Raw genomic sequence first — 13,048 nt, 5'->3', positions numbered from 1 at the left:
AATGTACTAGCATTCAAAACTGCTCAGTGAATTGACAGTTCTGCGCCTTTGAGATTTATTACATCTTGCTTAGTATTAGTTGAAGCATAAAAGTTAAAAAATTAAAATTTAAAGTGTCAGGCACTGATTTTTATTTTAACTTTTTGGCGCAAAGGATTTGCAAAGTCAAGCGACATTAATTGAGTTTTAAAAACCACAAAAACGTAATCATATTTCCATTAAGTTGCTATTAACAATGACAAGCGTATGACTAAATACAGCCAGGTGTAAGAAATGCTATATCACACTTAAATTTATATTATTGAACTTAATAAAAAGTTGAAAGACGCAAAGTTTAAAAGTCTTAGCACATGCTTGATTACAAAGCTCAAAAACATAAATAATAAGCTGTTTTTCTAATCACTGTTTGCAATTGTAAATTATTTTTCACTCCTTACAAAGGGAATTGTTTGCTTTTGTTTTTCAAACGTCAAGTAAGTAGTTTTTCTTTAAAAGATTAATAATTCCATAGAACTCGAATCCTGGCAAATATGACGTAGAAATTTCAAGAAGAATGCTAATTGTTATGGATGTAAATTTTTATATTTTTTAGCCTATGCGGTTGCAGAACAGCACTATTAACTTGTCCATCGTAACCATCAATGAAACTATATTAACGTCATTCATTATGCGCATTATGTATGCATATTAAATTGTACGTAAATGCAAGAAGTAAATGGTATAAATACGGCTTACATTGCCATCGTAGCACACTTCAATCCCAAGCAAGAAGGTATTTGAGAAAAAGGAACCATTATAAAGAACAGCAGTAAAGGTATGATAAAACGATTAACGTTAACTTACATTATTACTGTGTGATTATATAATATCACGGATTTTTATCGTGTTATTTCTTAGTTAGATAAAGGGGTACTCCATCATTCCTCTACTAAAATAGAGCATTAGACTTGTACACGTGGATATTTTTTTGTGGCTCTCAATTAAACACCGAGCTTTTGTTTTGTATTTAGACGTTTTATGGACATGAGACAAAATAGAATATTTTTTTTACCATGTAGTATTAAGCTATGCGTGATAAAGTTCAAAATGTAATTGAATAGATTATTTGAACAAGCTTAAAATTTTAAAGAAAAATGGATACCACGTACGCAGGGTTTGAAATTGCATGTTTAATAAACGCAATACATTAATAAAGTAGTTTCTTTACTTTCCATTTGTTTTAAACATTTGAATTCTTTTGTTGTTTTTGTAGAGAAACTTTTAAAATGCAATTACGCGCCATTATCCTGTTGATGTTTGTTGTTGTGATCTGCTCCGTGTCAGCCAGACCAGATTATTTAAAAGAAGCTGAAGCAAAGGAAATAAATGACAACGCACAGAAACTAATCAATGCCAAAAATGATCCTAAATTAAAGTTTGCGCCGAAACATGTATCATACGGAATTTATAAAGTTGTAAGTGTATTAGAAAAAGATAATTCAAACAAACAGTTATTTCACGATTTCTTGCATGCATTTTTCTTCTTTGAATTTCTGTAACTGTTTTCAGAGACGAGATTCTGAAGTCAACAGTCTCCACGTGCACTTGCTAAAAATATCAAAAACCGACCCGTGAAAAATTTTGCCAAAACAGGGCATATAAATTCGTGTTGGTTGATGAAAATTAAAAAATTTTCATGCATTGATTTTGCAGTTGCACAGCACAGCACGCATCAACTAGTACATGATTTCATCATTTGGGAGTTATACGTGGATTCATTCAAGCATCTAATGACCATGCTCTTTCCTTTTCAGATTTGTCCATTCGTTTGTAATCACTTGTGTTTTATTAAAATGGGAAGTCGCTACTTATGTGATAAGTCTGTTCAAAAATGCTGCCATAAAGAATGCTCAAAGTTTTGGAAATGTATTAAAGTTGGTAAACCATCGTTCCTCTGTTATTCTCAGACATTTGACAACACTTGCAAATGTCGAAACTCATTGATAGGCAAAAGGGAACTACAACATCCTCATGTAAAAACGTAATAAATACAAGAATAAATCGTAATAATAAGTTTCATAGGGCGTACAAATTTATTTCACGGTTGTAACGTATGGTTGACATCAAACACAAATTTACTTGATCCCCTTTGATGTATTTTTATAATCGAATTAATGGCTTAATCATACATTGCCTTTTATAAGAGACGGAATTGATTTATTAATTTACATCACATACATGCGACGCTCTCAAGTTAAGAAGTCTTGCTTTAGACATTTAGAACATGCAACACGAGTGTCATTACAGTATATTGGACTTAGATGTAGGTTCTCAGTTCCTCTTCCAATAGATGTAATGATAGTCTGCTCAACCGGAAATTTTCTTTCCATTCCCGAGGGACAACTATTTCCTCATCAGTTATTCTATTAAGCATTTGTTCGTATTGCTCTTACCCCAATATTTCGTTCTTTTGGTGCACGTTTTATCAATTGATGACGATGACATACAAAAGATGAATTACATTCAACCGTTTCTTCTTATCTTTATTATGAAAATCCAGCATTGCTTTACTTTTCAAGCCATGTTTATTTACCTCTCTTGATACGATTTTTGCGCGATACTCGCGCTAAACGCAACCCTTTTAGGTCATCGTTTTAAATTTATCCGTCCTGCCCGTCCAAACGAAAACGATCTTACAGCGTTAAAAAAATCCACTCACGAGATCGTTTTCGAAAATGTACGGTATGTGTGGGTGATATATCTGGATACAGGTGGACGGAAGCCTTAACCGTATAAATATTTCTGCAATGTTTAAAAATATCCGCTTACCTGTGGACAGGGTTCAAAACAAAAACGCACGCGTTTTCAAATCGCTCTACTTTGGAAAGCGTCTTCGAATCGATACGTTTTCATTTGGTAGTGTATATGTTCTTGAGCGTGTCAGTGTTGACGGAAGCCAAGACGCATCAAAATGCATCAGTGTAGACAGAGTGTAACTGCGATTATACAGCTATTTGTGACATCTCTAATTTGTTGGATTATGTCAAATTATACTAAGGGATGACGGCTACATCACAAACCTCAAATGTAACACCAAAGAAAAACGTCAGTGCTACGCCAACGCCATTCTCTCTGCACTGAATACCAAAGTGATTGATCGACGAATATTAATCATTTCCTTTCATTCGAAAAGGAAGATGAGAAGTTTATATAGCTGTACAGGTTAGATTGCTTAAAGTTGAATTTTATCGGTAAAATGTAAAATGCTTTAGAAAATCCTAAAAGGCACATCGTTGTGCGATTGAAACTGATAACAATTTACCCCCCCAGTTCACTCTTAATATACAAGGATCTACTCCCCCGGATCTCTTCCAAAGTCAATAGTCATTAGCTAACAGTCAACAGTACATATTTCACATCCCAACGTTCACAGTCTACATTCCACAGTCCAGTCCAGGTTTTAACACATGCCTTAATGAACAACTTTGATCAGTTAAAATGTTATTGTTTATACACTCTGTACAATGTCAAGTACTTACATAAGATTTAAGACTCAAGGTATAGATGCTAACCAAGTATATCAAAATATGAGTTTAGTCTTACACACAATATTCGACCAGAATACAACAAAGTATACAGTATGCTAAAGAATTATTTAAATCTAATAAGGTATATCGCTTATTCATTCAATCGGAAAAGCAATTCATTTTGTTAGTACTTTATGCTTGATTTGTCAGAAGATGACTTCACATTTCCTGCAATTACTATTTATGATTAAAGAAGAAGCAAATTTTAAATTAAGTAGTTTAAACTCCATTTGATGATATGGTCTCAAAGGATAGTTTCGTGTTGTACGCAGTTTTCTTTGTGTTCCGTGCCGGTGCAGAAACAGTGGAAGATTTTACTTCTCTTTATTTGAAAGAGTTAGGCTACGATGAATTTTACATCGGTTTAATACCTTTGTTTGGTCTGGTGACACAGTTGACTGGCGTTCCTATTTGTGGTTATTTGGCAGATAAATTTCAAATGCTTAAGTTTATTTTAATTTTGTCAGTTTTGATAAACATACCAACAGTTTTGATGTATGTAATTCCCAGAGAGATAAATTTACCATGCAAAAAAACGACTCAGAAAGACGAAAGCAAGTTATTTTACAACAAGACACAAGCAGAGTTCATAAATCGGTCCTTAAATTTAAAGGAGTACACAAATGCAAGTAATTATATGACTTTAAATAACTTGACAGACTACAAAGACGCGTGGAGCGATGGTAGTGGTCTGCGACTTTGGTATTTTGTGTTTTTATGCTTTTTGAGTGGAATTTTTGAACTATGTCGAAGACTGGCAGTTGGATTGGTAACTGTTGCTGCTGTAAATTATGCTAATAATAACAAATTCAAGTTTACTTGCTGCTTTGGATGCGGTACTATAGGAGCAGGATTAACAATTTGTACTGTGTCAATTGCTGCAGGATATTTTAAATATACGAGATGTGCTGTAGAAACACCAAGTTTTTCTATTGCATTTCCAGTGGCAGCAGCTCTGCATTGTTTCATGTTATTTGGGGTAATGTGGTTGAAGTTTGATTACGAAGAAAAGACGGAAAAAGTTTACTTAAGTGAAGCTATTAGGACTTTAATGAAACGGGAACATATTCTTATTCTGTGCATTGGTTTACACGTGGGTGCTTGTGACGGATTTTTTAGTCGTTGGCAGTATTGGTATTTGTTGAAAATTGGTGCAAGTACAACATTTATGGGTGTAGAAAGACTTCTAAAGCGGCTGATATTGGGAGCATTTTGGTATCTTGCTACTAGTCAGGTACTTAACCGTTTGGGGAAGCACATTACAATGACACTTTCTCTTCTCTCGTTTGCTGTATCATTTGCTTTTCTTGCATTGATGGAAAATCCATGGCTTGTAGTTTTTGTTGACAACTTTGAGTACCCAGGCTATACCTTATTTTTTACAGCTGCAGTTTTTCATTTCTCAAATTCGGAGTCAGAATCACTGTTTGCACACATTCAAGGTTAGTGTAAACATGCTTATAGAAGCAGACTTAAATTCATCATTATCTAGTTAAAAAAGATATCATTTTTAAAAACTTGACGAAAACCTTTATAGATTTATGCTAGTTTGTTGTTTCAGCAAAGGCATTTAAGCAACATTAAATTACGCCATGCAACATTGATCATGACTCTTCTCCAGTTATTTGTCCTTAAGATGATAATACTTATAGACCGTGGTGAATCTTTAAAAGATGCTATTCCGTTACACCCCTAGCGAGGCTGCATAACTTTTGCACTAAAAAATAGATAACAATCTCTTTAACAAGAATCTGTAGCTTTTAAAGCGAAACAGTGCACAATTGAAAGAAATCTTTTCTCAAAGTTTGCGCTATAAGCGTTTTGATAAATGCAGATTTAGATTACTTTGTGCCATCTACGCATGCGCTTAAAAACCTGTACTACGAACGCACAATTAGAATGATAGGTTTCCCCGAGGGTTTTCTCTATTATTTTTAAAGTAATTTCAGTTTGGTTCAACAATCAAAAATTTACGGTGAAATTGACGAAATGGAAAAAAAACGGAAAATAGTTTGCAGATAATTTCTTCAAATTTGCTCTTAACAAAGAGCAACTAGTAATGCTTCTGATACTGCACAGACAAAAAAAAAGAAGTGTATGATGAAGTATAGAAAACGATTTTGGGTTCGACAAGTTTTTTGCGTACGTGATGTTTGTGGAGAATTTTATGCTTGGTGAAAGAGCTCGCGCTTTTTGACAACCAGCTGTTTTTATAAATGTTCTGGATGGTTCAATGTGAAAACAAGTATGTTGAAAGTGTTTTTTTGCATGAATTTATTGGTGTTATCATACGATTTCTCATCTATTTCAGCCTGTTGACATTTACGTTTAGCTTTTTTCGATAAATACATAACACCGTTAAAATGCCCAAATCATAATGGTATTTAAGTATAACTTTCTCTGTGACTGTTTTTTTTTTAACATTGAACTAAAATACATGGAACGCTACCTCAAGCAAATAATTTAAGCCATATCTTACGCCAGACACGCTAGATTTTACCCCAGACACGCGTATTTAGTGTTTCGAGATTCTCTTGTGGAGTTATAATTGATTGAGTAAACACACGGTCTGGGGTAAAATCACGGATTCAAAAAATTATTAGGGTTTTGTATTACAGGTAGCGTTCCATGTATTTTAGTTTAATGGCTTATGACAAGAATGTTTTCACTTAGAAGATAAATGCGTGAAGTGCGCATGCGTAGAACAGGTTTTGCAAGTGTGCCTTTGCGTACGTAGCACAAAATATTGGCATCTAAAATTCATCGAACGAAAAAATGACGAACGTTTAAGGGAAGAATTCACTCAATTGCGCACCTGTTTTGCTTGAAAAGTGACGGATTCTGGTTAATGAGGCTAATATCTATCTATTCATGTAAAAATTGTGTAGCCTCGTGAGGGGTGCAACGAAATTGGTTTGGTGCGCCTCTTTAGGATGCTCATCTTACGGCCTATTACATTATTTCCTATTACAGCTATCATTAACTTAATCTACTTCAACTATGTCAGTGCTTCTCAAGCTTTAATGTTGGTATGTTTTGCCTAAGATAAGATGCTAAAATACGTGCAAACAACTCAAGGGACGTCTTAGATATATTCCCCTCGCTAATTAACTCTCATCTTAAATAACATTAAAACGACATCCGTTTTAATAAACAAAATAAATGAGTACAAACTTCACAAGGAACTAAATTTAATTTCTATTTTAATTGAATTACATACAGGCTGACATTGCTAGTAAGATTTATCTTCCGTACAAGTGATAATATGGCTTGACGGATTTCAACGGACATTAGATTAATCAAAAAATTTTTATTAAAATATTTTAGGTATGCTAAGTCTTATTATAAATGGTATCGGTAAGGATGTTGGTTCAATGTTAACTGGATACTTATTCAAAGAATGTGGCATCCGAATTACATTGTACGGATATTCAGTCGTCTCTCTTGTATGGTGTATAGTCCTTGTAGTTTATACATTAAAAAGTCAAGAGGCTCATCATTACGAACGAGTGGAAATAGAAAAAGGAATGGAACTAAAAAATACTAAAGAGATCGCTAAGCAATAATCATGGTGTGTGCTTTGAAGTAACAAAAAAAGTATCGTTTAATGATATTTACATATTTAAAAATTCATGGTTAGTACAATTTGTACCGTAACGATTTTTAATTGTGTGATGCATATTAAAAAAGGCCAATGTTTAAAGTAAAAGAAAGAATTATCTTGTTTTCTCTTTATCTTATCCAGTGGCGTAGACAGAAGGGGGGACAAATGGTGGATGTAATCAACAAATAATTATTGAGAAACCATATTTTTTCAGCGTTTAATCTAATTATAAAATTATGTGGTGTTGAATGTTAGGCTATTATCTTGGTGAATACGATATTTAAATATAAAAGAAAGATGTTACAAATTTGTTAACGTACATATACACAAGAATCTATACTTGAACTGCCTTGAATCAACTTTGTTGATTGCATTCCCAAAAGAACGAGTGTTGTTTACAATTGTCGTCGACACTTTTAGTAGGAAGAGTATTTTACAAAATTCAAATACTTCAGATGTCCTCGTGGTGATCATGGCATACATTTACTATTCTCAGGACTTTTTACGTGTATATGAGACTGTGTAGGAAGGCGTTATTGTTGGTAGCATGAATAATGCAAAAGTTGTTGAAAATTGGGTTTCGAGAAGAATTGAGTCAAACTTGGAATAATATTAATGTTGTTAAGTCGTGAAGATTGCTTGGAGGTCAACGAAAAACTGAGTATATTATCTTAAAATAAATTTGGCATGACACAAAAGGCTATTTCAACAAAATAAGAATCACATAACTATAAACAATGGTATAAGCCTTTGTATTAATCAGTTAGCTTTTAATAATAGCTTTCTACAACACAATTTCAATTTGCCCTCCTGTTTGCATCTAAAAAAACCTGTGTAGGTTGTATCGACCAATCAATTTTACGCTTTACTAGGAGCATGTTTTTGGAGCATGACCAAAAGACATATTGAAGTAATAAAAAAGTGCCAAACTAATGAAATGGAGTAATAGTCAATGTTACTAGTGTTGCAATAGTGTCAGATCATCATCTTGAAAAGTGACAGGAGTAAATAAATTTTATGGCAGGATTGAACAAGTAATATTTGGCAAGGACTTTAAAATGAGAGAGTTTTTTATTTAGAATTATAAAACATAATAGTGCTGTAATCAGAGAACAGCACATAAGTGAGATGTGATTTTGATATTAAACTGCGCACATCAACAGCATTTTAATTTACAGGAACTGTTGCTCCATTTAATGAAATAATTATAATTCATTTTTCTTACATATAAAAGAATAAGAAAAGAGTATAAGAATAACTAATTGCAGTGACTTTATTACCAAACACGTAGTTTATTACAATTGAACTTCATGAAACGAAATTAGTACCAAAAATAGGTAGAAAGTGAAATATGACTTCTCGAGATAAGCTACATTAACCGAGTCACACTTCAATGAACTTCATTCTTTTTGTGTTAACAATATTAAAGTAAATGGTTTGAACCCGGGAGTATCGTTACATGTTTGTAAATGTAGATCGTCCAGGTTGGTATAGTCCTGAGAAAAAACTGTTTTTGTTGTTGTTGACTGACGTTCCGACAACCTTTGCGGTAGTCATCTTCAGAATGATCAAGCACAGAATGAACTCTTTTTCTCCTGGTGACATTTCTAGGTTTAAATCAGGTTGTTGCTGCATTAATGTGAACAAATTAAGAAAAAAAATGGAACAACTCCTTCGCACACAAGGTAGAGGATAAAATAATAACGGATTTCATTAACATCATATTATAATAAAAATATAATGATGAAAAAAAGTTTCTTTCCAAAAAACAAACACTTGACTGCTTACACAGATAAATGATTGGCCACAGAATATGTAATTAAGCAGAGAGATATTCCTTTCAAATTTTTGGTCACACCGACAATTGCTGGTAGTGAGTGCTGCTATGTTCTTTGGCAGTAGTTTTAAAGAATTTTATTATAAACAATATAGAAAAATGTGGATTATCGAGTTTAAAAATGACTTTCATAGAGTAAAACGGGACTTTTTTAGACAATTTTTACAATTATTTTAACAAGAAGTAATATCCGCTTACTTTATCTACTCTAAAACCAAAGCCATCGTCAGAAAAACATTATATAAATCCAAATATAAATAAAATTTTCAACCAAATCAAAATATATGATTTGCTATGTGATTTTATAGTTTCATTTTTTTAATAAACCAACAAGCAATTAGATTTAAATGAGCTATTTCTCAATTTGTAACTATGAATACTAGAGAATTGATAGTAAAGACATGGTCAGGCAACAAGCCTGTTTCTTGGATTTGGCAAAAAGTAAATACTTTCATAATCTAAATAGTTGAAATTGCATTTACACAGCGTAAAAAAATTCTTTTTGAGCTTACGAGTGTTTTTTAACTCAGCCACTTTATTATGTTGTTTTTAAACAAATGTCAGAATCGAAGTCCTTTTGACACATTGAGACATTATACTTAAAGCTGGAAACAATGATATTTTTGAAAAAGTCTGCAAGAAAGTTATTTTAAGCATTGCTTACTGCTTCTACTCAAAATGTCTATCCAACACAAAATGACGTTTTGTGTATCAATAACTCAATGGGGAACGACTGTGATGCGTTTCCAGAAATGCTGTATTACTAGTGCTTTTAAATCAGTAAGATGTTCATTTCTCAATTCATTTCGGCAGTGATATGTTGCTGCAACATGAATACCAACTTTATTTAAAGTGCACATACAGCTATTTTTAGTTTTTTATTCTCAAATAGATTTTGGATAAATAATACGGACGCCGTTTACAGAATTTGAATAACTTTTTTCGTTTTTGAGTTATCTTTCGGCAAAGATGCGAATAACACCTGAATTTCAACGTTTTGTAAAAAATGTCGAGAGCTCTAATCCGTGGTATGGGACTTACTTGTGACGTCATTTAAGGAACACAGACTGACTGCCAAAACAACTTACACTGTTTATGCATGTAAACAAACATAAAAATGCCAGATCGATGTGTAGTTTTTGGTTGTTCTAACGTAGCCAGTTCGGAGAAAGGCATTTCACTTCATCGCATACCATTTTTAACGACGAAAGAAGCGAAGCTAAGCGTAGGAGAAAGCGATGGGTCAACTTTGAGAAAGCTACTCTCGATAAGTAAATCCCCACAAAGAATTCCGCAGTTTGCTCGGAACACCTCACAAAAGATTCGTTTTCTCGGCAATTCGGCTCGCTTTCTTACCCGAGCATTTATTCTCGAAAAGATGACAATGAACTTACAACAAGAGATCGCAGAATGGTGAGTACGTTAAAAATTATACATATGCATATCTACATTTTACCTGGAATTTGTGTGAGAGTATATTTCATAAATATATGTCATTTTACATGAAAAGAAAGTGGATGTCTGATTATAAAAGAGAGGTTGAATCAGAAAATATTCCCAGTACTAGTAGCGAACCTCAAGAGCAAATAGAAGAAACAACTTGTGATGAGCCTGTATTAGAGAAGGTAAACTTATATGATTATTACGCCACTGCTGTAAAGGTTAACGTAAATTATTGTTTTGTATATGTATTGCTGTTGTTTCTAATTTAGGAAGTAGCTGTGCAATGTGAATTACAATGCCAAAATTGTTTAAAACTTGAAAAAGAGAAACGTCGTTACAGGAACTTATGGCTTGGGGCAAAGCTTAAGCTTCAGTGTAGCAGAACTTATGCAAGCAGTTCTAATATGGATATGCTTGCCGTGGGTAAGTATTTTTTAAGATAATACGCCTGTTAATTTTATTTCGTATATGATTCTAGGTCAAGAGAAGATTTGCCAACGTAATAGGCTCAGCCATGTTTAATAACCTCAATTTCTACAATACTACCAACTAAGCTTGCATGCACCCCTGGAAAATTATTGAAGTTAATTACTAAGAAATATGGACTTAATCAACCTTGTGTAGCTGCGCATTACTGAAGTATCTTATTTCATAGATGAGTATGACAACAGCAGCAATGAAGAATCATCAACTAGTTGCAAAGTGGTTGATCTTGATAGTTGTCCTGCTGAGGAGGTTTTGGACCCAAATGATCTTAGTGGTGACTCAGACACAGAGAGTGATCTTGGTGCTGAACAAAGTTAAGAGACTGAGACAGAAGAGATAATCACATCTAGTGACATGGAAGTTGACTCTGAATCAGAGCAGCCAAGAACATTTAAAAGGTAGCAATTTTTGGATGAGAACTGTAATGTATCAATCACCATGACAATGTTAAAATAGTGGTGATTGTTAAATAAATCAAAGTTAAACAGCTTATTTAATCAGTCACTATCTTGATGACACAAATAATGTGTGCCAGTATGTAATGTAATTGTATTTATTGATAGCTACTATTGCATTTCATAAATTGAGTTTTTTTCTTTTGTAGAGTGCTCAGCAAAGACACCAACCTAAGAACAGAGAAAAAATTCATTGTGTTCTTCACCCAACTGTTTGAACTTTTTAAATTCTGCCCAATTTGCAAATCAGATGATGTTCTTGTTGAGATATTGCAAAATGGTTCAATGGCAAAAGTGAAAGTTAGTTGTTCCAATCAAAAATGTGTAGCAGCCACAACATGGAATAGTCAACCAGTCATGACTGGGACTTCCATTCCTGCTGGAAATTTGCTATTGTCATTTGGTATTTTGACTGCTGGAACCTCTGCCACAAAGGTGATCAGAGTTCTACAGCAGGAAATGACATAAAAATGAAAGGCCATAAAAATATAATGAACTGTCCAAAAAACCGAAAGTAACCAGTTTTGTAGGACCTGGTGGTATGAGCCCAGTTAGTTGGGATTCAGTGAAGTGTGAATTGACTGCATGGAAAGAATAAAGAGAAAGGAATTGTAATTTTGTATGTTTTGTATAACAAGTATAAGTGTGAATCGAAGATGCAATATATCAAGAGTGGCTTAAATCATTCCACACTTTACTGAATCCCTACTAGCTGGGCTCATGCAAACAACACCTAAAATTATATATAATGTTATGTTATTTTACAGATTGTCCTCTTCATACCCTGCAAAGTATTCATTTTTTTTTTAATTAAAAGTTTTTCGAATAACATGGTAAGCACAAGCTGGAAGTGGAATTCTTTTGTCTCGAAGAATGCCATGTACCATTTTTGTAAATTGTCTATATGCAACAACTCGAAAAAATCTGAAAATGCATAATACACAAGGTCCATTAAAACAGGTAGGAGTCCATAAAATACAAATTTTGCAAGTGTGCATTCATAGATAACCCAGAAAGAAACATTTAACTATTAATTCTAACAAACCTTCGCTCCAAGAATCCTTTATGATATCTAACTCCATCTAGTCTTTGGTAAAGATTGGCAGCTAAATTTAATGCCCATCGATTGAGGCAAATGGCATCAATCCTGGATGCTCTGTTATGCATTTTGGCTGCCTTCCTAATTCGGATACCACCATATGATCTTGCATTTCAATCATGCAATTGGCAATTTCGTGGCAGAATCTACATTCTTTTGGATTAACCAAGAGAGGAACACGGCAGTTACCACAATTGCACCTACGAAAGTTATCTGTCAAAAGCTTCGGCAACAATAAATAAACAAATTTTCCAACTTTTCTTACCAAGAATCAAGAGGAACCTCATTTTGCATTCTGCGTTCGAGCTCTTCTGTTTGGCGTCTTTCTTCTTCTGTCTCTCTAATATAGTTTTCTAACCACTCTTCATCTGCAAGTGGTTCGTTTTCATACGCTGCAGCTTGGCCGTACTCAAAATCGCCATCGGTGTTTCGGAGCGCATTTGATGACGATTGATCTTCGTCTTCTAAATCGAATTCCCGACTGTTCAATTCAATATTTTCCGCTGTAGTTGCTGTACTCGACTCAGAATCAGATGTCGACATGTTTCGTAAAATTTT

The 13,048-nt window shown here is 33.7% G+C and overlaps 1 protein-coding gene and 1 long non-coding RNA gene across 2 annotated transcripts; both read left to right on the top strand.

The window, feature by feature from the left end:
- Window positions 1-737: 737 nt before the first annotated feature.
- On the top strand, window positions 738-2,025 carry LOC124449613. The gene is made up of 3 exons (XR_006949459.1): window positions 738-814; window positions 1,253-1,454; window positions 1,794-2,025. It is a non-coding gene; the product is annotated as an uncharacterized LOC124449613 (long non-coding RNA).
- Window positions 2,026-3,763: 1,738 nt separating this feature from the next.
- On the top strand, window positions 3,764-7,282 carry LOC124449567. Its single transcript, XM_047000508.1, has 2 exons — window positions 3,764-5,008; window positions 6,894-7,282. Exons 1-2 carry the CDS (start codon window positions 3,805-3,807, stop codon window positions 7,130-7,132), a joined length of 1,443 nt encoding a protein of 480 aa, XP_046856464.1. The 5' UTR covers window positions 3,764-3,804; the 3' UTR covers window positions 7,133-7,282.
- The last annotated feature ends 5,766 nt before the right edge of the window (window positions 7,283-13,048 follow it).

Source organism: Xenia sp. Carnegie-2017, unplaced genomic scaffold (assembly GCF_021976095.1).
Source record: "Xenia sp. Carnegie-2017 unplaced genomic scaffold, XeniaSp_v1 HiC_scaffold_23, whole genome shotgun sequence".
NCBI lineage: Eukaryota > Metazoa > Cnidaria > Anthozoa > Malacalcyonacea > Xeniidae > Xenia > Xenia sp. Carnegie-2017.
Note: the sequence above shows the minus strand (reverse complement) of the source record. Positions and strands in the feature narration are given on the sequence as shown.

Bases quoted from the DNA above. Each gene is read 5' to 3' on its own strand.
- LOC124449567 (XM_047000508.1), top strand. From the start codon at position 3,805: ATGGTCTCAAAGGATAGTTTCGTGTTGTACGCAGTTTTCTTTGTGTTC. The intron at 5,009-6,893 runs GTTAGTGTAAAC...AAAATATTTTAG, and splicing joins ACTGTTTGCACACATTCAAG to GTATGCTAAGTCTTATTATA.